The 26,237-nt window shown below is 42.3% G+C and overlaps 1 protein-coding gene across 3 annotated transcripts in view; it reads left to right on the forward strand.

Moving 5' to 3' along the window:
• Positions 1-4,786: 4,786 nt before the first annotated feature.
• Positions 4,787-26,237, forward strand: part of znf395b (zinc finger protein 395b) — a 29,226-nt gene continuing 7,775 nt past the window's right edge. Inside the window, exons 1-5 of one of the 3 annotated variants that reach the window (XM_014206191.3) lie at positions 4,787-5,109; positions 8,025-8,170; positions 8,358-8,554; positions 10,795-10,913; positions 25,822-26,045. In XM_014206191.3, coding sequence (XP_014061666.2) covers positions 8,054-8,170; positions 8,358-8,554; positions 10,795-10,913; positions 25,822-26,045 — 657 coding nt within the window. In that variant the 5' untranslated portion in view covers positions 4,787-5,109; positions 8,025-8,053. The remainder of the gene's footprint in view (positions 5,110-8,024; positions 8,171-8,357; positions 8,555-10,794; positions 10,914-25,821; positions 26,046-26,237) is intronic. The other 2 variants (XM_014206189.3, XM_014206190.3) reach the window with 2 other exon arrangements.

Raw genomic sequence — 26,237 nt, forward strand, 5'->3', positions numbered from 1 at the left:
ATAACATTTTTTTTTCTTTGTATTATCTTTTACCAGATCTATTGTGTTGTATTCTCCTACATTTCTTTCACATTTCCACAAATTACGAAGTGTTTCCTTTCAAATGGTACCAAGAATATGCATATCCTTGCTTCGGGGCCTGAGCTCCAGGCAGTTAGATTTGGGTATGTCATTTTTGGCGAAAATTTTAAAAAAGGGGCGGATCCTTTTAATGGCCATGTACTCTTATAATCTCCACCCGGCACAGCCAGAAGAGGACTGGTCACCCCCCAGAGCTTGGTTCCTCTCTAGGTTTCTTCCTAGGTTCCTGCCTTTCTAGGGAGATTTTCCTAGCCACCATGTTTGCTTGCTGTTTGGATTTCTGTATAAACACTTTGTGACATCTGCTGATGTATATAGGGCTTTATAAATACATTTGGTTTGATCTTCTATCTAAAGCAAACAAGGAGCAGATCAGAACATAGCACCAACAAGCTTTCATCTGGGTTGTTATAGGTCCGACAAGGTCACATGATTTAATTAATAGACACGATTCCGTCTGGATTGGGTTTGAGATTGGCAGTGGGATTGGGTCCTCTGTCTGTAACACAGGGACTGAGTAGTGCTGTAGCTCAGACTAAAATCCCTGTCTGTGCAGCGTCTGTCTGTCTGGTCTGCTGAATTAACTACACATTCATTCCAAAAACACAGACAGGGTTTGGGCTGTAATCCACTCACAAATATGCAGGGCTGTAGATACATATGAGGACACAGAAGTCCAGACCTCGATTATATTTTCTAGGAACTCAGTCAGGGTCTAAAATGTACTTTTGAGAGTTAGAATTGTAGAATACACACCAAGGTGCAATTTGGAAATGTTGTTGTTCATCAGCAGGTTTCCTCTTGTTATATGTCACTCACTAACCAGGTTTCCTCTTGTTATATGTCACTCACTAACCAGGTTTCCTCTTGTTATATGTCACTCACTAACCAGGTTTCCTCTTGTTATATGTCACTCACTAACCAAGTTTCCATCCCAAAAATGTTATGTGAGTAAAGTACAAAAATGTCACAACAGGCCTGATGGAAACCACACTGTAATGCACTAGTTAGAAGAAGTGTCGGAGTCAGGCGCAGGACACATGGGAATGAGTGTAAACAAATACATGTTTACTAAAATTCATAATAAAACTTCTTCCAAAATCCAAAAATACAGGATTGGGGAACAACCCCTCCAACAACACAAAACAGGAAACAATCACCGACAAGACAAACAGGAAATGCAGAGGGTTAAATAATGAACATAATTAGGGAAATCGAAAACAGGTGTACACAATAAAGACAAAACCAAACGAACAGTGAAACATGGATCGGTGGCAACTAGTAAGCCGGTGACGTCGACCGCCGAACGCCGCCCGAGCAAGGAGAGGGGCCGTGACACACACATTTTTCGGTAAACTTTCCAAATGTCGTCATAATGAAAGGTGGGATCTTTTTGTGTTGTAGAATTAATTGTGTGACAAATGTCGGTAGGGAAAAGTTTTTTTTATTATGTAAATGTTGATATAATAACCATCCTATTGAACTAAACTAGGAGTCACCCGATGACATGTTGTGTGGTCCTCCCACTACGACTAGTCAGGAAACCATGCAGGTTATTAGGATACAGATGAAATACATGATGGTGAACTTCACAGGGTGGTGAATGGTCCTGTATGGCTTAGTTGGTAAAGCAATGCCAGGATAGTGTGTTTAATTCCCAGGGGGCCACCCATATGTGACTGTAAATTGCTTTGAATAAAAGCGTCTGCTAAATGGAATTATTATTCTACAAATTGCAAGGTGATAATTGGGATGTTCCTTTCCAATATATACTGAGGGTTTTACTCTGGTGATATGATGATTGATGCTTTGCTGCAGTTTGACAAATAATAATTTAGTCATGTAGGCTATAGGCTATACCCGGACTATATCTGCAAGCTGTTGGCTAGAGCACACGTGTCCATACCAGAGTGGGCACACTCGCTATATAGTGCACATTTTTTTGTCAGAAAACCATCAGTAGAGTTGAAAATGCGATGGAAACACATTTAAATTGTATTTTTTATTCGGTATGTGGGAATTTAACAGTAAACTGTGTTTTTATGTGCACTACATCATCACGCACAGCCTTTATCTGCAACAGGTCAATTTGATGAAAATCTGGCGGGAAAATGCACATATTGTTTTTTTGCATATTTTATACTTAACAAAAATATAAATGTAACATGCAACAATTTCAAAGATTTTGCTGAGTTACAGTTCATATAAGGAAATCAGTCAATTGAAATAAATTCGTTAGGCCCATCCACTGGGGAGCCAGGCCCAGCCAATCAGAAAAGTTTCCCCCCACAAAAGGGACAGAAATACTCCACAGCACCCCGCCCTCCCCCCTCTGACGATCCCGCAGGTGAAGAAGCCATGTGGAAGTCTTGGAGTGGCACGGTTACATGTGGTCTGCAGTTGTGAGGCCAGTTGGACGTACTGCCAAATTCTCTCAGATGACTTTGGAAGGTGGCTTATGGTAGAGAAATTAACATACAATTCTCTGGAAACAGCTCTGGTGGACATTCCTGAAGTCAGCATGCAGATTGCATGTTCCCTCAACTTGATACATCTGTGGCATTGTGTTGCATGACAAAACTGCACATTTTAGAGTGGCCTTTTATTGTCCCCAGCACAAGGCGCACCTGTGTAATGATCATGTTGTTTAATCAGCTTCTTGATATGCCACACCTGTCAAGTGGATGGATTACCTTGACAAAGGTGAAATGCTCACTAACAGGGATGTAAACACATTTGAGAGAAATAAGCTTTTTGTGTGTATTGTAACGACCCTGGGTTTATAAGCGCGGAAATCGACTCTGCCGCTTGAGCATGCTTTTGCGGCACAGTCGATAGCGCGCCGGACTTCGGGCTTGAAGGTCGAGGGTTCGAAACCTGCTCCCTGCTGTTTCATTACATTGGTGTCAGAAGTGGGATGTTCCCCCGGGGCCGGAGTATGCCCGGAGACTCCAGGACCGCCTGGAGACAGCCCACAACTTCGCCAGAGAGCAGCTGGTGAATGCAGGTGTGAGGCAGAAGAGGAACTATGACGTGCACACCCGAGGAAGGCACTTTGTGGCTGGGGAGCTGGTCTGGGTCTACAGCCCCCTAAGGAAAAAAGGCAGATGCCCCAAGTTGGACAGTCACTGGGTGGGGCCCTGCAGCGTCCTGGAGAGGGTAGGGGAGGTTGTGTACCGGGTGCAGCTTCCTTCCAGGGGGAGAAAGGTGCCACTGCACCGGGACAGGTTAGCCCCATACAGAGGGGCCGCTTCTCCCCAAACCCCAGGGACCCCCACAATTCCCCTCTCTGGCAAGGACATTCTCCAGGCACCCACCCCCAGGTGCCGTCGACAAGGCTCCAGACGGCCCACTCCCCTTGTCTCCCTCCCTGTGTCACCGCGTGGTTCCCCGGAGCCACGGACTGTATTCCCCGTTCCCGCTTCCTTGTCCCCCATATCCCTTCCTTCATCCCCTGGGTCCCAGAGGGGCAGCCCCCTGCCACGGATGGAGCCCCCTGTTTCACATCTGGACACTCTGCGACCATCACGGCCACGCAGGCAAAGGAGACCTTCGGGTCGCTTCAGAGACTTTGTTTGTTCCCTCGGGGACGAGGGACTTTGTGGTGGCGGGGCTGTGTAGCGACCCGCACAGACAGTTGTGGGTTATGTGTTAGGCTATTAGTGGGTTGTGTCGTACTTACCAGTGTTCGCGGGGTCATGCCAATCAACCTGCTATCTGCCAATCACGGGAATGCCTGGAATGTTCGGATACCGGGCAACCTGGTGGTTGGCGGAGTGGCGTGAAGGGGGGTTGGGCAGGGGGATGGAGCGTTGGAAGTTAAGACCGGGTTTAGCCATTGTTCTCTCTCTTACGTCTGGGCTACACAAGAGAAGGTCACGGTTGGTTTGTAGGGTACCTTTCATTTATTTGGCGTGGGCTACGGCCAAACAGTAGCCTGTGTTAAGTTGTGTTAATAAACCGTCCATTCGTTAACTCCATCCTCTGTCTGGACAATTGTTCCTTCATGATCTAGTCAGGTCATTACAGTATGTAACATTTCTGGGATCTTTTATTTCAGCTCATGAAACATGGGACCAACACTTTACATGTTGTGTTTTATATTTTTGTTCAGTGCAGCATATTTACATGAAAATCTATCACCAATTGGATGGAAAACTAGCTACTGACACTCATTCAATTAGACCATGCCAGTTAAAAAATAAATATTGATTGGTAAATGAGTCTAGTTAGTTTAGCCAGGGTGTAGTGTTCATGGCCTAATTACCAACCAGGGCACCCACTCATTTTGTTAGTTCCTTTCACTCAGGTTACCCTCCCCTCAGGACCCCTCCCCTACACTGTACGGTATTGTCATATAGGCTAATATCACATTAAACATATACAACATATTTTGAGGTGCAAAATAGAGAGGTTTAGGCCTATACTGATGAGATATGCATTTACATTGTCTACTGGTCTGTTGTAAAAAAGATTATGACAATTCTGAGGTTATGACAAATGTTTAGATTTTAGTCATTCAATATGTTTTCAGCTCATATGTTTTGTTTATGTTTGTTTATTTTCCAAATTGCGAGATTGAGAGGGGGAAACCCAATAATATGACGTTGCACAGGGAAACCATTTTAAACATTTATATTTGAACAAAACTATCTGCACATTGAAAACACATAAACAAAATATGAAGAAATAAAATCTCTGCTCATTGTGTTTCATGTAGCTTATTTTCTCTGGCGCAGTTCTCCCTCCGTCTGTCTGTGTCTGCGCTGAGGGTATAATTTTGATCTCGTAACCTATCACCCAGATCTGCCCTTGTGCAGTCTCAGTGCAGTCTGATATGTAGCGCTGTGGCCAGCTGTCGCACTCGGCACTGCTCCACCATACGCACGCACGTAGCCACATCCGCACAGAGCGCATCCAGAAACCCGTTCCCCATTCAACCACTGGTAGTCATCAAGGCAAATCCGGTGAAGACGCCTACTTCATTCACTCTCCAAACTGGACACAAGAATCTCGATCGCTCTAACGGTAAATATCATCATGTTTTATTATTAAATAAGATAGTAGTAATGTTTAGAAAATATTAATAACGTTAATAATGGGTTTGCTTTTTTTATACATGTTTGGGCATGTTTGTAATGGGGGGGATTTCCTAATCGTTCTGGGTTGCCGGGTAGGATAGATGTTTTCATTGAGTTCATCGGTGTTGTTTTGAGATTTCTCTATTTTCTTTTCATTATTACAACGCATGACTTCGGACTAATACGAAAATGGCAATATTCTCAGGGAAATTATACTACTTTTTATTAAACATTAAGCGGATATGACCCTATTCCCATCACCATCTCCAACGCTCCGGCCGAAACTCGTGTCCGAACACGTTGTCAGAAAGGGGTGTGTAGCCTGGAAAGAAGCTCTCAGCCAATGAGCGCCCGTCTCCCCCACAGTAGGGCTGTTTACTAGTGGAAGTGAGCGCCTATTGGACTAGACGACTATACCTCCAGGGTCTTTACTAGCCTATCGGCACAGTCCCCAAATAATGCAGTTTAAAACAAGTCTTATGTTTTAAAATCATAAACGTTAGATTAAACAGAAATGGGATATTGTGCTCTACTAAAAGCCACCCAGGAGTCCACACACACTGCACACATGCTACCTCTCGGTCAGTCAGACAGAGAGGGGTGTGTGATCTTTAAAAAAAAAACACTCTCGGTACAGGATGATGTCATTGGTTGTGTGGTTGACTTTTAGGAATTTTCGCAATATCACTCCTTTGTTGGATGGAAACTGTAATTACACATGCAGATGCCGATAATAAACATGTAATTACCAGTAATGATTGAAGTAAAACATTTTGTGCAGTGATTTACATTCCAAGACATTACATAATATTTATAAGCACACAAAAAAATGACATTATTTGCTGCTTTCCTTCCAATGAAGAGATGTCTTGTATTCTATGGTTCTAGAATAGCATAACTTTTATTATATGGTTCTAGAATAGCATAACTTGTATTCTATGGTCCTAGAATGGCATAACTTGTATTCTATGGTTCTAGAATAGCATAACTTGTATTCTATGGTTCTAGAATAGCATAACTTTTATTCTATGGTTCTAGAATAGCATAACTTTTATTCTATGGTTCTAGAATAGCATAACTTTTATAATATGATTCTGGAATTGCATAACTTTTATTATATGGTTCTAGAATAGCATAACTGTTATTCTGTGGTTCTAGAATAGCATAACCTTTATTATATGGTTCTAGAATAGCATCACTTTTATTCTGTGGTTCTAGAATAGCATAACTTTTATTCTATGGTTCTAGAATAGCATAACTTTTATTCTATGGTTCCAGAATAGCATAACTTTTATTCTATGGTTCTAGAATAGCATAACTTTTATTCTATGGTTCTAGAATAGCATAACTTTTATTCTATTGTTCTAGAATAGCATAACTTTTATTATATGGTTCTAGAATAGCATAACTTTTATTCTGTGGTTCTAGAATAGCATAACCTTTATTCTGTGGTTCTAGAATAGCATAACTTTTATTCTATGGTTCTAGAATAGCATAACTTTTATTCTATGGTTCTAGAATAGTATAACTTTTATTCTATGGTTCTAGAATAGCATAACTTTTATTCTATGGTTCTAGAATAGCATAACTTTTATTCTGTGGTTCTAGAATAGCATAACTTTTATTCTATGGTTCTAGAATAGCATAACTTTTATTATATGGTTCTAGAATAGCATAACTTGTATTCTATGTTTCTAGAATAGCATAACTGTTATTCTGTGGTTCTAGAATAGCATAACCTTTATTATATGGTTTTAGAATAGCATAACATTTATTATATGGTTCTAGAATAGCATAACCTTTATTCTATGGTTCTAGAATAGTATAACTTTTATTCTATTGTTCTAGAATAGCATAACTTTTATTATATGGTTCTGGAATAGCATAACTTTTATTCTATGGTTCTAGAATAGCATAACTTTTATTCTATGGTTCTAGAATAGCATAACTTTTATAATATGATTCTAGAATTGCATAACTTTTATTATATGGTTCTAGAATAGCATAACTGTTATTCTGTGGTTCTAGAATAGCATAACCTTTATTATATGGTTCTAGAATAGCATAACCTTTATTATATGGTTCTAGAATAGCATAACCTTTATTATATGGTTCTAGAATAGCATAACATTTATTATATGGTTCTAGAATAGCATAACTTTTATTCTATGGTTCTAGAATAGCATAACTTTTATTCTATGGTTCTAGAATAGCATAACTTTTATTATATGGTTCTAGAATAGCATAACCTTTATTATATGGTTCTAGAATAGCATAACCTTTATTATATGGTTCTAGAATAGCATAACCTTTATTATATGGTTCTAGAATAGCATAACATTTATTATATGGTTCTAGAATAGCATAACTTTTATTATATGGTTGTAGAATAGCATAACTTTTATTATATGGTTCTAGAATAGCATAACTTTTGTTCTATGGTTCTAGAATAGCATAACTTTTATTCTGTGGTTCTAGAATAGCATAACTTTTATTATATGGTTCTAGAATAGCCTAACTTTTATTCTGTGGTTCTAGAATAGCATAACTTTTATTCTATGGTTCTAGAATAGCATAACTTTTATTATATGGTTCTGGAATAGCATAACTTTTATTATATGGTTCTAGAATAGCATAACTTTTATTCTGTGGTTCTAGAATAGCATAACTTTTATTATATGGTTCTAGAATAGCATAACTTTTATTATATGGTTCTGGAATAGCATAACTTTTATTATATGGTTCTAGAATAGCATAACTTTTTTTCTGTGGTTCTAGAATAGCATAACTTTTATTCTAATAGAACTTCATGATGTATCTTAGATATTTTTTTTAATAAAAAAATATATATTTTCTTCTGAGCTCCTCCAGCCTCTACCAGCAACAGCACCATGGCAACCAAGAGACCAGGGGACACGTCCTCTTCTTCAGGACCACAGTCATGTCCCTCTACAGCAGTAAGACCCACAGACACCAGGCAGCCTGGGGCAGAGACACAGGAGACACTGGTAGGTGGACCCATACAGGCAGAGATAAGAATAGGGAATCCATCATTCAATTTCAATATTTTGTGGGTATCTAAAAGTATTGTCACAGTTTTACTGTACAGGTGTCATTGTCTCAACTGTGCCTCCCTCTCTGCGTCTCACCCATATCTTATCAGTGTTGCACCTCTGTCCCCGTGTCTGTCTGCAGGTGTACATGCAGTGCTGTGGGCAGGAAGCCCCTAACTTGACAGAGAGAAACGGTCATAGGAAAATCATGGATAGGAACCATCAGGGCCCAGTCTTCGTGCCCCAGGGGAGGACTGAGAGGGTCTGGACCCACCCCCCGGCTCCCCAGCAGACTACTACTCCCACAATACCCTCCTGCCCTGTGTCTGCCCCTTACAGGTAACCTCTCTCGCTGTGGGCGTCCTTCAGCTTTAAGCTGTTCTTCATCTTTTCACGCGACCTTACAACATCAGCTGTTACCTTGATACTTTTCACACGACCTTACAACATCAGCTGTTATCTTGATACTTTTCACACGACCTTACAACATCAGCTGTTATCTTGATACTTTTCACACGACCTTACAACATCAGCTGTTATCTTGATACTTTTCACACGACCTTACAACATCAGCTGTTATCTTGATACTTTTCACACGACCTTACAACATCAGCTGTTATCTTGATACTTTTCACACGACCTTACAACATCAGCTGTTATCTTGATACTTTTCACACGACCTTACAACATCAGCTGTTATCTTGATACTTTTCACACGACCTTACAACATCAGCTGTTATCTTGATACTTTTCACACGACCTTACAACATCAGCTGTTATCTTGGTACTTTTCACACGACCTTACAACATCAGCTGTTATCTTGATACTTTTCACACGACCTTACAACATCAGCTGTTATCTTGGTACTCCTCAACGGAGTCTCCGTTCTTCATCTGCTACTCTTCTTTAAGTTATCTTTGACCGCTGGCTACGTCCCTTCCGTCTTCAAGAGAGCGAGAGTTGCACCCCTTCTGAAAAAACCTACACTCGATCCCTCCGATGTCAACAACTACAGACCAGTATCCCTTCTTTCTTTTCTCTCCAAAACTCTTGAACGTGCCGTCCTTGGCCAGCTCTCCTGCTATCTCTCTCAGAATGACCTTCTTGATCCTAATCAGTCAGGTTTCAAGACTGGGCATTCAACTGAGACTGCTCTTCTCTGTGTCACGGAGGCTCTCCGCACTGCTAAAGCTAACTCTCTCTCCTCTGCTCTCATCCTTCTAGACCTATCTGCTGCCTTTGATACTGTGAACCATCAGATCCTCCTCTCCACCCTCTCCGAGTTGGGCATCTCCGGCGCAGCCCACGCTTGGATTGCGTCCTACCTGACAGGTCGCTCCTACCAGGTGGCGTGGCGAGAATCTGTCTCCGCACCATGCGCTCTCACCACTGGTGTCCCCCAGGGCTCTGTTCTAGGCCCTCTCCTATTCTCGCTATACACCAAGTCACTTGGCTCTGTCATATCCTCACATGGTCTCTCCTATCATTGCTATGCAGACGACACACAATTAATCTTCTCCTTTCCCCCTTCTGATAACCAGGCGGCGAATCGCATCTCTGCATGTCTGTCAGACATATCAGTGTGGATGACGGATCACCAGCTCAAGCTGAACCTCGGCAAGACGGAGCTGCTCTTCCTCCCGGGGAAGGACTGCCCGTTCCATGATCTCACCATCACGGTTGACAACTCCCTTGTGTCCTCCTCCCAGAGTGCTAAGAACCTTGGCGTGATCCTGGACAACACCCTGTCGTTCTCCGCTAACATCAAGGCGGTGACCCGATCCTGTAGGTTCATGCTCTACAACATTCGCAGAGTACGACCCTGCCTCACACAGGAAGCGGCGCAGGTCCTAATCCAGGCACTTGTCATCTCCCGTCTGGATTACTGCAACTCGCTGTTGGCTGGGCTCCCTGCCTGTGCCATTAAACAACTCATCCAGAACGCCGCAGCCCGTCTGGTGTTCAACCTTCCCAAGTTCTCTCACGTCACCCCGCTCCTCCGCTCTCTCCACTGGCTTCCAGTTGAAGCTCGCATCCGCTACAAGACCATGGTGATTGCCTACGGAGCTGTGAAGGGAACGGCACCTCCATACCTTCAGGCTCTGATCAGGCCCTACACCCAAACAAGGGCACTGCGTTCATCCACCACTGGCCTGCTGGCCCCCCTACCTCTGAGGAAGCACAGTTCCCGCTCAGCCCAGTCAAAACTGTTCGCTGCTCTGGCACCCCAATGGTGGACCAAGCTTCCTCACGACGCCAGGACAGCGGAGTCAATCACCACCTTCCGGAGACACCTGAAACCCCACCTCTTTAAGGAATACCTAGGATAGGATAAAGTAGTCCTTCTAACCCCCCCCCCCTTAAAAGATTTAGATGCACTATTGTAAAGTGGTTGTTCCACTGGATATCATAAGGTGAATGCACCATTTTGTAAGTCGCTCTGGATAAGAGCGTCTGCTAAATGACTTAAATGTAATGTAATGTAAATGTTATCTGTTTTGGTGAAGATTGTGATCGTTGCCCCAAGACTAAATCCGTCTTGTAATTATTGCCCCCTCCCCCCCCCCCCCCTCCTCAGTTTCTGGAGCCCAGGGTCAGTGGAGATGGATGAGATCATGGCAGCCATGGTTCTGACCAGTTTATCCTGCAGCTCTGTGGTCCAGAGCTCTCCTCAGAGTCAGAATGACCCTTTACCAGGTAGGTTAGTCAATAAATCAGAATCATCTTGCTCTTGCTTTCTCTCTCTCTCTCTGTATCTCTCTTTCTCTTTCTGTCTCTCTCTTTCTCTGTCTCTCTGTCTGTCTCTTTCTCTGTCTCTCTGTCTGTCTCTCTCTCTCTCTGTCTCTCTCTCTTTCTCTGTCTCTGTCTCTCTCTCTCTCTCTCTCTCTCTGTCTCTCTGTCTGTCTGTCTGTCTGTCTGTCTGTCTGTCTGTCTGTCTCTCTCTCTCTCTCTCTCTCTCTCTCTTTCTCTGTCTCTCTCGCTCTCTCTCTCTCTCAAACTGACCCAGTACCAGGTAAGTCAATGAGTCAGTGAGACAAACACAGAGAACCAATTGCAACCCAGGGTTCCAATTACACATTGACTCTTTGGGGTACCCAACCTGCCCTAGTCTCCCTGGAATTGGAACCTTTTAAGCCAGTGGTTGTAATCCTGAACCAGCTCACCTGATTCACCTAATCAAGGGCTTGACAGTTGACAATTTAAATCAGGTGTGCTAGCTCTGGACTATTTAAAATACATGGAACAGCTGAGAGTTCCTGAGGAGAAGTTAACCACCAACAGGAGCCCCCCCTCTCTCTAACATGGTTATATAGTGACTATACTGACCACCATGCTGTCTCTCTAACATGGTTATATAGTGACTGTACTGACCACCATGCTGTCTCTCTAACATGGTTATATAGTGACTGTACTGACCACCATGCTGTCTCTCTAACATGGTTATATAGTGAATATACTGACCACCATGCTGTCTCTCTAACATGGTTATATAGTGACTGTACTGACCACCATGCTGTCTCTCTAACATGGTTATATAGTGACTGTACTGACCACCATGCTGTCTCTCTAACATGGTTATATAGTGACTATACTGACCACCATGCTGTCTCTCTAACATGGTTATATAGTGACTGTACTGACCACCATGCTGTCTCTCTAACATGGTTATATAGTGACTGTACTGACCACCATGCTGTCTCTCTAACATGGTTATATAGTGACTGTACTGACCACCATGCTGTCTCTCTAACATGGTTATATAGTGACTATACTGACCACCATGCTGTCTCTCTAACATGGTTATATAGTGACTGTACTGACCACCATGCTGTCTCTCTAACATGGTTATATAGTGACTATACTGACCACCATGCTGTCTCTCTAACATGGTTATATAGTGACTGTACTGACCACCATGCTGTCTCTCTAACATGGTTATATAGTGACTGTACTGACCACCATGCTGTCTCTCTAACATGGTTATATAGTGACTGTACTGACCACCATGCTGTCTCTCTAACATGGTTATATAGTGACTGTACTGACCACCATGCTGTCTCTCTAACATGGTTATATAGTGACTGTACTGACCACCATGCTGTCTCTCTAACATGGTTATATAGTGACTGTACTGACCACCATGCTGTCTCTCTAACATGGTTATATAGTGACTGTACTGACCACCATGCTGTCTCTCTAACATGGTTATATAGTGACTGTACTGACCACCATGCTGTCTCTCTAACATGGTTATATAGTGACTGTACTGACCACCATGCTGTCTCTCTAACATGGTTATATAGTGACTGTACTGACCACCATGCTGTCTCTCTAACATGGTTATATAGTGACTGTACTGACCACCATGCTGTCTCTCTAACATGGTTATATAGTGACTTACTGACCACCATGCTGTCTCTCTAACATGGTTATATAGTGACTATACTGACCACCATGCTGTCTCTCTAACATGGTTATATAGTGACTGTACTGACCACCATGCTGTCTCTCTAACATGGTTATATAGTGACTGTACTGACCACCATGCTGTCTCTCTAACATGGTTATATAGTGACTGTACTGACCACCATGCTGTCTCTCTAACATGGTTATATAGTGACTGTACTGACCACCATGCTGTCTCTCTAACATGGTTATATAGTGACTGTACTGACCACCATGCTGTCTCTCTAACATGGTTATATAGTGACTGTACTGACCACCATGCTGTCTCTCTAACATGGTTATATAGTGACTGTACTGACCACCATGCTGTCTCTCTAACATGGTTATATAGTGACTATACTGACCACCATGCTGTCTCTCTAACATGGTTATATAGTGACTGTACTGACCACCATGCTGTCTCTCTAACATGGTTATATAGTGACTGTACTGACCACCATGCTGTCTCTCTAACATGGTTATATAGTGACTGTACTGACCACCATGCTGTCTCTCTAACATGGTTATATAGTGACTGTACTGACCACCATGCTGTCTCTCTAACATGGTTATATAGTGACTGTACTGACCACCATGCTGTCTCTCTAACATGGTTATATAGTGACTGTACTGACCACCATGCTGTCTCTCTAACATGGTTATATAGTGACTGTACTGACCACCATGCTGTCTCTCTAACATGGTTATATAGTGACTGTACTGACCACCATGCTGTCTCTCTAACATGGTTATATAGTGACTGTACTGACCACCATGCTGTCTCTCTAACATGGTTATATAGTGACTGTACTGACCACCATGCTGTCTCTCTAACATGGTTATATAGTGACTGTACTGACCACCATGCTGTCTCTCTAACATGGTTATATAGTGACTGTACTGACCACCATGCTGTCTCTCTAACATGGTTATATAGTGACTATACTGACCACCATGCTGTCTCTCTAACATGGTTATATAGTGACTGTACTGACCACCATGCTGTCTCTCTAACATGGTTATATAGTGACTATACTGACCACCATGCTGTCTCTCTAACATGGTTATATAGTGACTGTTCTGACCACCATGCTGTCTCTCTAACATGGTTATATAGTGACTATACTGACCACCATGCTGTCTCTCTAACATGGTTATATAGTGACTATACTGACCACCATGCTGTCTCTCTAACATGGTTATATAGTGACTATACTGACCACCATGCTGTCTCTCTAACATGGTTATATAGTGACTATACTGACCACCATGCTGTCTCTCTAACATGGTTATATAGTGACTGTACTGACCACCATGCTGTCTCTCTAACATGGTTATATAGTGACTGTACTGACCACCATGCTGTCTCTCTAACATGGTTATATAGTGACTATACTGACCACCATGCTGTCTCTCTAACATGGTTATATAGTTACTGTACTGACCACCATGCTGTCTCTCTAACATGGTTATATAGTGACTGTACTGACCACCATGCTGTCTCTCTAACATGGTTATATAGTGACTATACTGACCACCATGCTGTCTCTCTAACATGGTTATATAGTGACTGTACTGACCACCATGCTGTCTCTCTAACATGGTTATATAGTGACTGTACTGACCACCATGCTGTCTCTCTAACATGGTTATATAGTGACTGTACTGACCACCATGCTGTCTCTCTAACATGGTTATATAGTGACTGTACTGACCACCATGCTGTCTCTCTAACATGGTTATATAGTGACTGTACTGACCACCATGCTGTCTCTCTAACATGGTTATATAGTGACTGTACTGACCACCATGCTGTCTCTCTAACATGGTTATATAGTGACTGTACTGACCACCATGCTGTCTCTCTAACATGGTTATATAGTGACTGTACTGACCACCATGCTGTCTCTCTAACATGGTTATATAGTGACTGTACTGACCACCATGCTGTCTCTCTAACATGGTTATATAGTGACTGTACTGACCACCATGCTGTCTCTCTAACATGGTTATATAGTGACTGTACTGACCACCATGCTGTCTCTCTAACATGGTTATATAGTGACTGTACTGACCACCATGCTGTCTCTCTAACATGGTTATATAGTGACTATACTGACCACCATGCTGTCTCTCTAACATGGTTATATAGTGACTGTACTGACCACCATGCTGTCTCTCTAACATGGTTATATAGTGACTGTACTGACCACCATGCTGTCTCTCTAACATGGTTATATAGTGACTGTACTGACCACCATGCTGTCTCTCTAACATGGTTATATAGTGACTGTACTGACCACCATGCTGTCTCTCTAACATGGTTATATAGTGACTGTACTGACCACCATGCTGTCTCTCTAACATGGTTATATAGTGACTCTACTGACCACCATGCTGTCTCTCTAACATGGTTATATAGTGACTGTACTGACCACCATGCTGTCTCTCTAACATGGTTATATAGTGACTATACTGACCACCATGCTGTCTCTCTAACATGGTTATATAGTGACTATACTGACCACCATGCTGTCTCTCTAACATGGTTATATAGTGACTGTACTGACCACCATGCTGTCTCTCTAACATGGTTATATAGTGACTGTACTGACCACCATGCTGTCTCTCTAACATGGTTATATAGTGACTGTACTGACCACCATGCTGTCTCTCTAACATGGTTATATAGTGACTGTACTGACCACCATGCTGTCTCTCTAACATGGTTATATAGTGACTGTACTGACCACCATGCTGTCTCTCTAACATGGTTATATAGTGAATATACTGACCACCATGCTGTCTCTCTAACATGGTTATATAGTGACTGTTCTGACCACCATGCTGTCTCTCTAACATGGTTATATAGTGACTATACTGACCACCATGCTGTCTCTCTAACATGGTTATATAGTGACTATACTGACCACCATGCTGTCTCTCTAACATGGTTATATAGTGACTGTACTGACCACCATGCTGTCTCTCTAACATGGTTATATAGTGACTATACTGACCACCATGCTGTCTCTCTAACATGGTTATATAGTGACTGTACTGACCACCATGCTGTCTCTCTAACATGGTTATATAGTGACTGTACTGACCACCATGCTGTCTCTCTAACATGGTTATATAGTTACTATACTGACCACCATGCTGTCTCTCTAACATGGTTATATAGGCTGACGACCACCATGCTGTCTCTCTAACATGGTTATATAGTGACTGTACTGACCACCATGCTGTCTCTCTAACATGGTTATATAGTGACTGTACTGACCACCATGCTGTCTCTCTAACATGGTTATATAGTGACTGTACTGACCACCATGCTGTCTCTCTAACATGGTTATATAGTGACTGTACTGACCACCATGCTGTCTCTCTAACATGGTTATATAGTGACTGTACTGACCACCATGCTGTCTCTCTAACATGGTTATATAGTGACTGTACTGACCACCATGCTGTCTCTCTAACATGGTTATATAGTGACTGTACTGACCACCATGCTGTCTCTCTAACATGGTTATATAGTGACTGTACTGACCACCATGCTGTCTCTCTAACATGGTTATATAGTGACTGTACTGACCACCATGCTGTCTCTCTAACATGGTTATATAGTGACTGTACTGACCACCATGCTGTCTCTCTAACATGGTTATATAGTGACTGTACTGACCACCATGCTGTCTCTCTAACATGGTTATATAGTGACTGTACTGACCACCATGCTGTCTCTCTAACATGGTTATATAGTGACTATACTGACCACCATGCTGTCTCTCTAACATGGTTATATAGTGACTGTACTGACCACCATGCTGTCTCTCTAACATGGTTATATAGTGACTGTACTGACCACCATGCTGTCTCTCTAACATGGTTATATAGTGACTGTACTGACCACCATGCTGTCTCTCTAACATGGTTATATAGTGACTGTACTGACCACCATGCTGTCTCTCTAACATGGTTATATAGTGACTGTACTGACCACCATGCTGTCTCTCTAACATGGTTATATAGTGACTGTACTGACCACCATGCTGTCTCTCTAACATGGTTATATAGTGACTGTACTGACCACCATGCTGTCTCTCTAACATGGTTATATAGTGACTATACTGACCACCATGCTGTCTCTCTAACATGGTTATATAGTGACTGTACTGACCACCATGCTGTCTCTCTAACATGGTTATATAGTGACTGTACTGACCACCATGCTGTCTCTCTAACATGGTTATATAGTGACTGTACTGACCACCATGCTGTCTCTCTAACATGGTTATATAGTGACTGTACTGACCACCATGCTGTCTCTCTAACATGGTTATATAGTGACTGTACTGACCACCATGCTGTCTCTCTAACATGGTTATATAGTGACTGTACTGACCACCATGCTGTCTCTCTAACATGGTTATATAGTGACTATACTGACCACCATGCTGTCTCTCTAACATGGTTATATAGTGACTGTACTGACCACCATGCTGTCTCTCTAACATGGTTATATAGTGACTATACTGACCACCATGCTGTCTCTCTAACATGGTTATATAGTGACTGTACTGACCACCATGCTGTCTCTCTAACATGGTTATATAGTGACTGTACTGACCACCATGCTGTCTCTCTAACATGGTTATATAGTGACTGTACTGACCACCATGCTGTCTCTCTAACATGGTTATATAGTGACTGTACTGACCACCATGCTGTCTCTCTAACATGGTTATATAGTGACTATACTGACCACCATGCTGTCTCTCTAACATGGTTATATAGTGACTGTACTGACCACCATGCTGTCTCTCTAACATGGTTATATAGTGACTGTACTGACCACCATGCTGTCTCTCTAACATGGTTATATAGTGACTGTACTGACCACCATGCTGTCTCTCTAACATGGTTATATAGTGACTGTACTGACCACCATGCTGTCTCTCTAACATGGTTATATAGTGACTGTACTGACCACCATGCTGTCTCTCTAACATGGTTATATAGTGACTGTACTGACCACCATGCTGTCTCTCTAACATGGTTATATAGTGACTGTACTGACCACCATGCTGTCTCTCTAACATGGTTATATAGTGACTGTACTGACCACCATGCTGTCTCTCTAACATGGTTATATAGTGACTGTACTGACCACCATGCTGTCTCTCTAACATGGTTATATAGTGACTGTACTGACCACCATGCTGTCTCTCTAACATGGTTATATAGTGACTGTACTGACCACCATGCTGTCTCTCTAACATGGTTATATAGTGACTGTACTGACCACCATGCTGTCTCTCTAACATGGTTATATAGTGACTGTACTGACCACCATGCTGTCTCTCTAACATGGTTATATAGTGACTGTACTGACCACCATGCTGTCTCTCTAACATGGTTATATAGTGACTGTACTGACCACCATGCTGTCTCTCTAACATGGTTATATAGTGACTGTACTGACCACCATGCTGTCTCTCTAACATGGTTATATAGTGACTGTACTGACCACCATGCTGTCTCTCTAACATGGTTATATAGTGACTGTACTGACCACCATGCTGTCTCTCTAACATGGTTATATAGTGACTGTACTGACCACCATGCTGTCTCTCTAACATGGTTATATAGTGACTATACTGACCACCATGCTGTCTCTCTAACATGGTTATATAGTGACTTACTGACCACCATGCTGTCTCTCTAACATGGTTATATAGTGACTGTACTGACCACCATGCTGTCTCTCTAACATGGTTATATAGTGACTGTACTGACCACCATGCTGTCTCTCTAACATGGTTATATAGTGACTGTACTGACCACCATGCTGTCTCTCTAACATGGTTATATAGTGACTGTACTGACCACCATGCTGTCTCTCTAACATGGTTATATAGTGACTGTACTGACCACCATGCTGTCTCTCTAACATGGTTATATAGTGACTGTACTGACCACCATGCTGTCTCTCTAACATGGTTATATAGTGACTGTACTGACCACCATGCTGTCTCTCTAACATGGTTATATAGTGACTGTACTGACCACCATGCTGTCTCTCTAACATGGTTATATAGTGACTGTACTGACCACCATGCTGTCTCTCTAACATGGTTATATAGTGACTGTACTGACCACCATGCTGTCTCTCTAACATGGTTATATAGTGACTATACTGACCACCATGCTGTCTCTCTAACATGGTTATATAGTGACTATACTGACCACCATGCTGTCTCTCTAACATGGTTATATAGTGACTGTACTGACCACCATGCTGTCTCTCTAACATGGTTATATAGTGACTGTACTGACCACCATGCTGTCTCTCTAACATGGTTATATAGTGACTGTACTGACCACCATGCTGTCTCTCTAACATGGTTATATAGTGACTGTACTGACCACCATGCTGTCTCTCTAACATGGTTATATAGTGACTGTACTGACCACCATGCTGTCTCTCTAACATGGTTATATAGTGACTCTACTGACCACCATGCTGTCTCTCTAACATGGTTATATAGTGACTCTACTGACCACCATGCTGTCTCTCTAACATGGTTATATAGTGACTGTACTGACCACCATGCTGTCTCTCTAACATGGTTATATAGTGACTGTACTGACCACCATGCTGTCTCTCTAACATGGTTATATAGTGACTATACTGACCACCATGCTGTCTCTCTAACATGGTTATATAGTGACTGTACTGACCACCATGCTGTCTCTCTAACATGGTTATATAGTGACTGTACTGACCACCATGCTGTCTCTCTAACATGGTTATATAGTGACTGTACTGACCACCATGCTGTCTCTCTAACATGGTTATATAGTGACTATACTGACCACCATGCTGTCTCTCTAACATGGTTATATACTGACCACCATGCTGTCTCTCTAACATGGTTATATAGTGACTATACTGACCACCATGCTGTCTCTCTAACATGGTTATATAGTGACTGTACTGACCACCATGCTGTCTCTCTAACATGGTTATATAGTGACTGTACTGACCACCATGCTGTCTCTCTAACATGGTTATATAGTGACTGTACTGACCACCATGCTGTCTCTCTAACATGGTTATATAGTGACTGTACTGACCACCATGCTGTCTCTCTAACATGGTTATATAGTGACTATACTGACCACCATGCTGTCTCTCTAACATGGTTATATAGTGACTGTACTGACCACCATGCTGTCTCTCTAACATGGTTATATAGTGACTGTACTGACCACCATGCTGTCTCTCTAACATGGTTATATAGTGACTGTACTGACCACCATGCTGTCTCTCTAACATGGTTATATAGTGACTGTACTGACCACCATGCTGTCTCTCTAACATGGTTATATAGTGACTCTACTGACCACCATGCTGTCTCTCTAACATGGTTATATAGTGACTGTACTGACCACCATGCTGTCTCTCTAACATGGTTATATAGTGACTATACTGACCACCATGCTGTCTCTCTAACATGGTTATATAGTGACTATACTGACCACCATGCTGTCTCTCTAACATGGTTATATAGTGACTGTACTGACCACCATGCTGTCTCTCTAACATGGTTATATAGTGACTGTACTGACCACCATGCTGTCTCTCTAACATGGTTATATAGTGACTGTACTGACCACCATGCTGTCTCTCTAACATGGTTATATAGTGACTGTACTGACCACCATGCTGTCTCTCTAACATGGTTATATAGTGACTGTACTGACCACCATGCTGTCTCTCTAACATGGTTATATAGTGAATATACTGACCACCATGCTGTCTCTCTAACATGGTTATATAGTGACTGTTCTGACCACCATGCTGTCTCTCTAACATGGTTATATAGTGACTATACTGACCACCATGCTGTCTCTCTAACATGGTTATATAGTGACTATACTGACCACCATGCTGTCTCTCTAACATGGTTATATAGTGACTATACTGACCACCATGCTGTCTCTCTAACATGGTTATATAGTGACTATACTGACCACCATGCTGTCTCTCTAACATGGTTATATAGTGACTGTACTGACCACCATGCTGTCTCTCTAACATGGTTATATAGTGACTGTACTGACCACCATGCTGTCTCTCTAACATGGTTATATAGTTACTATACTGACCACCATGCTGTCTCTCTAACATGGTTATATAGTGACCACCATGCTGTCTCTCTAACATGGTTATATAGTGACTGTACTGACCACCATGCTGTCTCTCTAACATGGTTATATAGTGACTGTACTGACCACCATGCTGTCTCTCTAACATGGTTATATAGTGACTGTACTGACCACCATGCTGTCTCTCTAACATGGTTATATAGTGACTGTACTGACCACCATGCTGTCTCTCTAACATGGTTATATAGTGACTGTACTGACCACCATGCTGTCTCTCTAACATGGTTATATAGTGACTGTTCTGACCACCATGCTGTCTCTCTAACATGGTTATATAGTGACTGTACTGACCACCATGCTGTCTCTCTAACATGGTTATATAGTGACTGTACTGACCACCATGCTGTCTCTCTAACATGGTTATATAGTGACTGTACTGACCACCATGCTGTCTCTCTAACATGGTTATATAGTGACTGTACTGACCACCATGCTGTCTCTCTAACATGGTTATATAGTGACTGTACTGACCACCATGCTGTCTCTCTAACATGGTTATATAGTGACTGTACTGACCACCATGCTGTCTCTCTAACATGGTTATATAGTGACTATACTGACCACCATGCTGTCTCTCTAACATGGTTATATACTGACCACCATGCTGTCTCTCTAACATGGTTATATAGTGACTATACTGACCACCATGCTGTCTCTCTAACATGGTTATATACTGACCACCATGCTGTCTCTCTAACATGGTTATATACTGACCACCATGCTGTCTCTCTAACATGGTTATATAGTGACTATACTGACCACCATGCTGTCTCTCTAACATGGTTATATAGTGACTGTACTGACCACCATGCTGTCTCTCTAACATGGTTATATAGTGACTGTACTGACCACCATGCTGTCTCTCTAACATGGTTATATAGTGACTGTACTGACCACCATGCTGTCTCTCTAACATGGTTATATAGTGACTGTACTGACCACCATGCTGTCTCTCTAACATGGTTATATAGTGACTGTACTGACCACCATGCTGTCTCTCTAACATGGTTATATAGTGACTATACTGACCACCATGCTGTCTCTCTAACATGGTTATATAGTGACTATACTGACCACCATGCTGTCTCTCTAACATGGTTATATAGTGACTATACTGACCACCATGCTGTCTCTCTAACATGGTTATATAGTGACTGTACTGACCACCATGCTGTCTCTCTAACATGGTTATATAGTGACTGTACTGACCACCATGCTGTCTCTCTAACATGGTTATATAGTGACTGTACTGACCACCATGCTGTCTCTCTAACATGGTTATATAGTGACTATACTGACCACCATGCTGTCTCTCTAACATGGTTATATAGTGACTGTACTGACCACCATGCTGTCTCTCTAACATGGTTATATAGTGACTCTACTGACCACCATGCTGTCTCTCTAACATGGTTATATAGTGACTGTACTGACCACCATGCTGTCTCTCTAACATGGTTATATAGTGACTGTACTGACCACCATGCTGTCTCTCTAACATGGTTATATAGTGACTATACTGACCACCATGCTGTCTCTCTAACATGGTTATATAGTGACTGTACTGACCACCATGCTGTCTCTCTAACATGGTTATATAGTGACTATACTGACCACCATGCTGTCTCTCTAACATGGTTATATAGTTACTGTACTGACCACCATGCTGTCTCTCTAACATGGTTATATAGTGACTGTACTGACCACCATGCTGTCTCTCTAACATGGTTATATAGTTACTGTACTGACCACCATGCTGTCTCTCTAACATGGTTATATAGTGACTGTACTGACCACCATGCTGTCTCTCTAACATGGTTATATAGTGACTGTACTGACCACCATGCTGTCTCTCTAACATGGTTATATAGTGACTATACTGACCACCATGCTGTCTCTCTAACATGGTTATATAGTGACTATACTGACCACCATGCTGTCTCTCTAACATGGTTATATAGTGACTGTACTGACCACCATGCTGTCTCTCTAACATGGTTATATAGTGACTATACTGACCACCATGCTGTCTCTCTAACATGGTTATATAGTGACTGTACTGACCACCATGCTGTCTCTCTAACATGGTTATATAGTGACTATACTGACCACCATGCTGTCTCTCTAACATGGTTATATAGTGACTATACTGACCACCATGCTGTCTCTCTAACACGGTTATATAGTGACTGTACTGACCACCATGCTGTCTCTCTAACATGGTTATATAGTGACTCTACTGACCACCATGCTGTCTCTCTAACATGGTTATATAGTGACTGTACTGACCACCATGCTGTCTCTCTAACATGGTTATATAGTGACTATACTGACCACCATGCTGTCTCTCTAACATGGTTATATAGTGACTGTACTGACCACCATGCTGTCTCTCTAACATGGTTATATAGTGACTATACTGACCACCATGCTGTCTCTCTAACATGGTTATATAGTTACTGTACTGACCACCATGCTGTCTCTCTAACATGGTTATATAGTGACTGTACTGACCACCATGCTGTCTCTCTAACATGGTTATATAGTTACTGTACTGACCACCATGCTGTCTCTCTAACATGGTTATATAGTGACTGTACTGACCACCATGCTGTCTCTCTAACATGGTTATATAGTGACTGTACTGACCACCATGCTGTCTCTCTAACATGGTTATATAGTGACTATACTGACCACCATGCTGTCTCTCTAACATGGTTATATAGTGACTATACTGACCACCATGCTGTCTCTCTAACATGGTTATATAGTGACTGTACTGACCACCATGCTGTCTCTCTAACATGGTTATATAGTGACTATACTGACCACCATGCTGTCTCTCTAACATGGTTATATAGTGACTGTACTGACCACCATGCTGTCTCTCTAACATGGTTATATAGTGACTATACTGACCACCATGCTGTCTCTCTAACATGGTTATATAGTGACTATACTGACCACCATGCTGTCTCTCTAACACGGTTATATAGTGACTGTACTGACCACCATGCTGTCTCTCTAACATGGTTATATAGTGACTCTACTGACCACCATGCTGTCTCTCTAACATGGTTATATAGTGACTGTACTGACCACCATGCTGTCTCTCTAACATGGTTATATAGTGACTATACTGACCACCATGCTGTCTCTCTAACATGGTTATATAGTGACTGTACTGACCACCATGCTGTCTCTCTAACATGGTTATATAGTGACTGTACTGACCACCATGCTGTCTCTCTAACATGGTTATATAGTGACTATACTGACCACCATGCTGTCTCTCTAACATGGTTATATAGTGACTGTACTGACCACCATGCTGTCTCTCTAACATGGTTATATAGTGACTGTACTGACCACCATGCTGTCTCTCTAACATGGTTATATAGTTACTGTACTGACCACCATGCTGTCTCTCTAACATGGTTATATAGTGACTGTACTGACCACCATGCTGTCTCTCTAACATGGTTATATAGTTACTGTACTGACCACCATGCTGTCTCTCTAACATGGTTATATAGTGACTGTACTGACCACCATGCTGTCTCTCTAACATGGTTATATAGTGACTATACTGACCACCATGCTGTCTCTCTAACATGGTTATATAGTGACTATACTGACCACCATGCTGTCTCTCTAACATGGTTATATAGTGACTGTACTGACCACCATGCTGTCTCTCTAACATGGTTATATAGTGACTGTACTGACCACCATGCTGTCTCTCTAACATGGTTATATAGTGACTGTACTGACCACCATGCTGTCTCTCTAACATGGTTATATAGTGACTGTACTGACCACCATGCTGTCTCTCTAACATGGTTATATAGTTACTGTACTGACCACCATGCTGTCTCTCTAACATGGTTATATAGTGACTATACTGACCACCATGCTGTCTCTCTAACATGGTTATATAGTGACTGTACTGACCACCATGCTGTCTCTCTAACATGGTTATATAGTGACTGTACTGACCACCATGCTGTCTCTCTAACATGGTTATATAGTGACTGTACTGACCACCATGCTGTCTCTCTAACATGGTTATATAGTGACTATACTGACCACCATGCTGTCTCTCTAACATGGTTATATAGTGACTATACTGACCACCATGCTGTCTCTCTAACATGGTTATATAGTGACTGTACTGACCACCATGCTGTCTCTCTAACATGGTTATATAGTTACTGTACTGACCACCATGCTGTCTCTCTAACATGGTTATATAGTGACTGTACTGACCACCATGCTGTCTCTCTAACATGGTTATATAGTGACTATACTGACCACCATGCTGTCTCTCTAACATGGTTATATAGTGACTGTACTGACCACCATGCTGTCTCTCTAACATGGTTATATAGTGACTGTACTGACCACCATGCTGTCTCTCTAACATGGTTATATAGTGACTGTACTGACCACCATGCTGTCTCTCTAACATGGTTATATAGTTACTGTACTGACCACCATGCTGTCTCTCTAACATGGTTATATAGTTACTGTACTGACCACCATGCTGTCTCTCTAACATGGTTATATAGTGACTATACTGACCACCATGCTGTCTCTCTAACATGGTTATATAGTGACTGTACTGACCACCATGCTGTCTCTCTAACATGGTTATATAGTGACTGTACTGACCACCATGCTGTCTCTCTAACATGGTTATATAGTGACTGTACTGACCACCATGCTGTCTCTCTAACATGGTTATATAGTGACTATACTGACCACCATGCTGTCTCTCTAACATGGTTATATAGTTACTGTACTGACCACCATGCTGTCTCTCTAACATGGTTATATAGTGACTGTACTGACCACCATGCTGTCTCTCTAACATGGTTATATAGTGACTATACTGACCACCATGCTGTCTCTCTAGGTCCATCATCAGGGGGCGGAGACATGGGGTGTGGGGGCGGAGACATGGAGTGTGGGGGCGGGGAGCTTTCGGACAGCAGCAGCAGTGGCTACTGGAGCTGGGACCACGGCAACGTTAGTCCTGCTCCGTCCCCTTCTGTCGCCGAGATGGACAGCAGCCCAGACGAAGGACTGCATATGGAGCTGGAGCAGGGGGGTGAGCTACATACAGCCGCAAGGTCAAAGGTGAGGGGGGGAGGAGGCTGTCGCCATGGAGATAGAGAGAGAAAATGGCATTTGAAGAATCGGTGAGGTAGCTGATGAGGTTTGTTTTGTTCTTCTCTCTGTCTCTCTCTCTGTCTCTCTCTCTCTCTCTCCCATCCATCTCTTTTTCTTTACCTCTCTCTACCTCTACCTGTCCCCTCTCTCTCTACCTCT

Source organism: Salmo salar, chromosome 06 (assembly GCF_965601325.2).
Source record: "Salmo salar chromosome 06, fSalSal1, whole genome shotgun sequence".
In the NCBI taxonomy this organism is placed as follows: domain Eukaryota; kingdom Metazoa; phylum Chordata; class Actinopteri; order Salmoniformes; family Salmonidae; genus Salmo; species Salmo salar.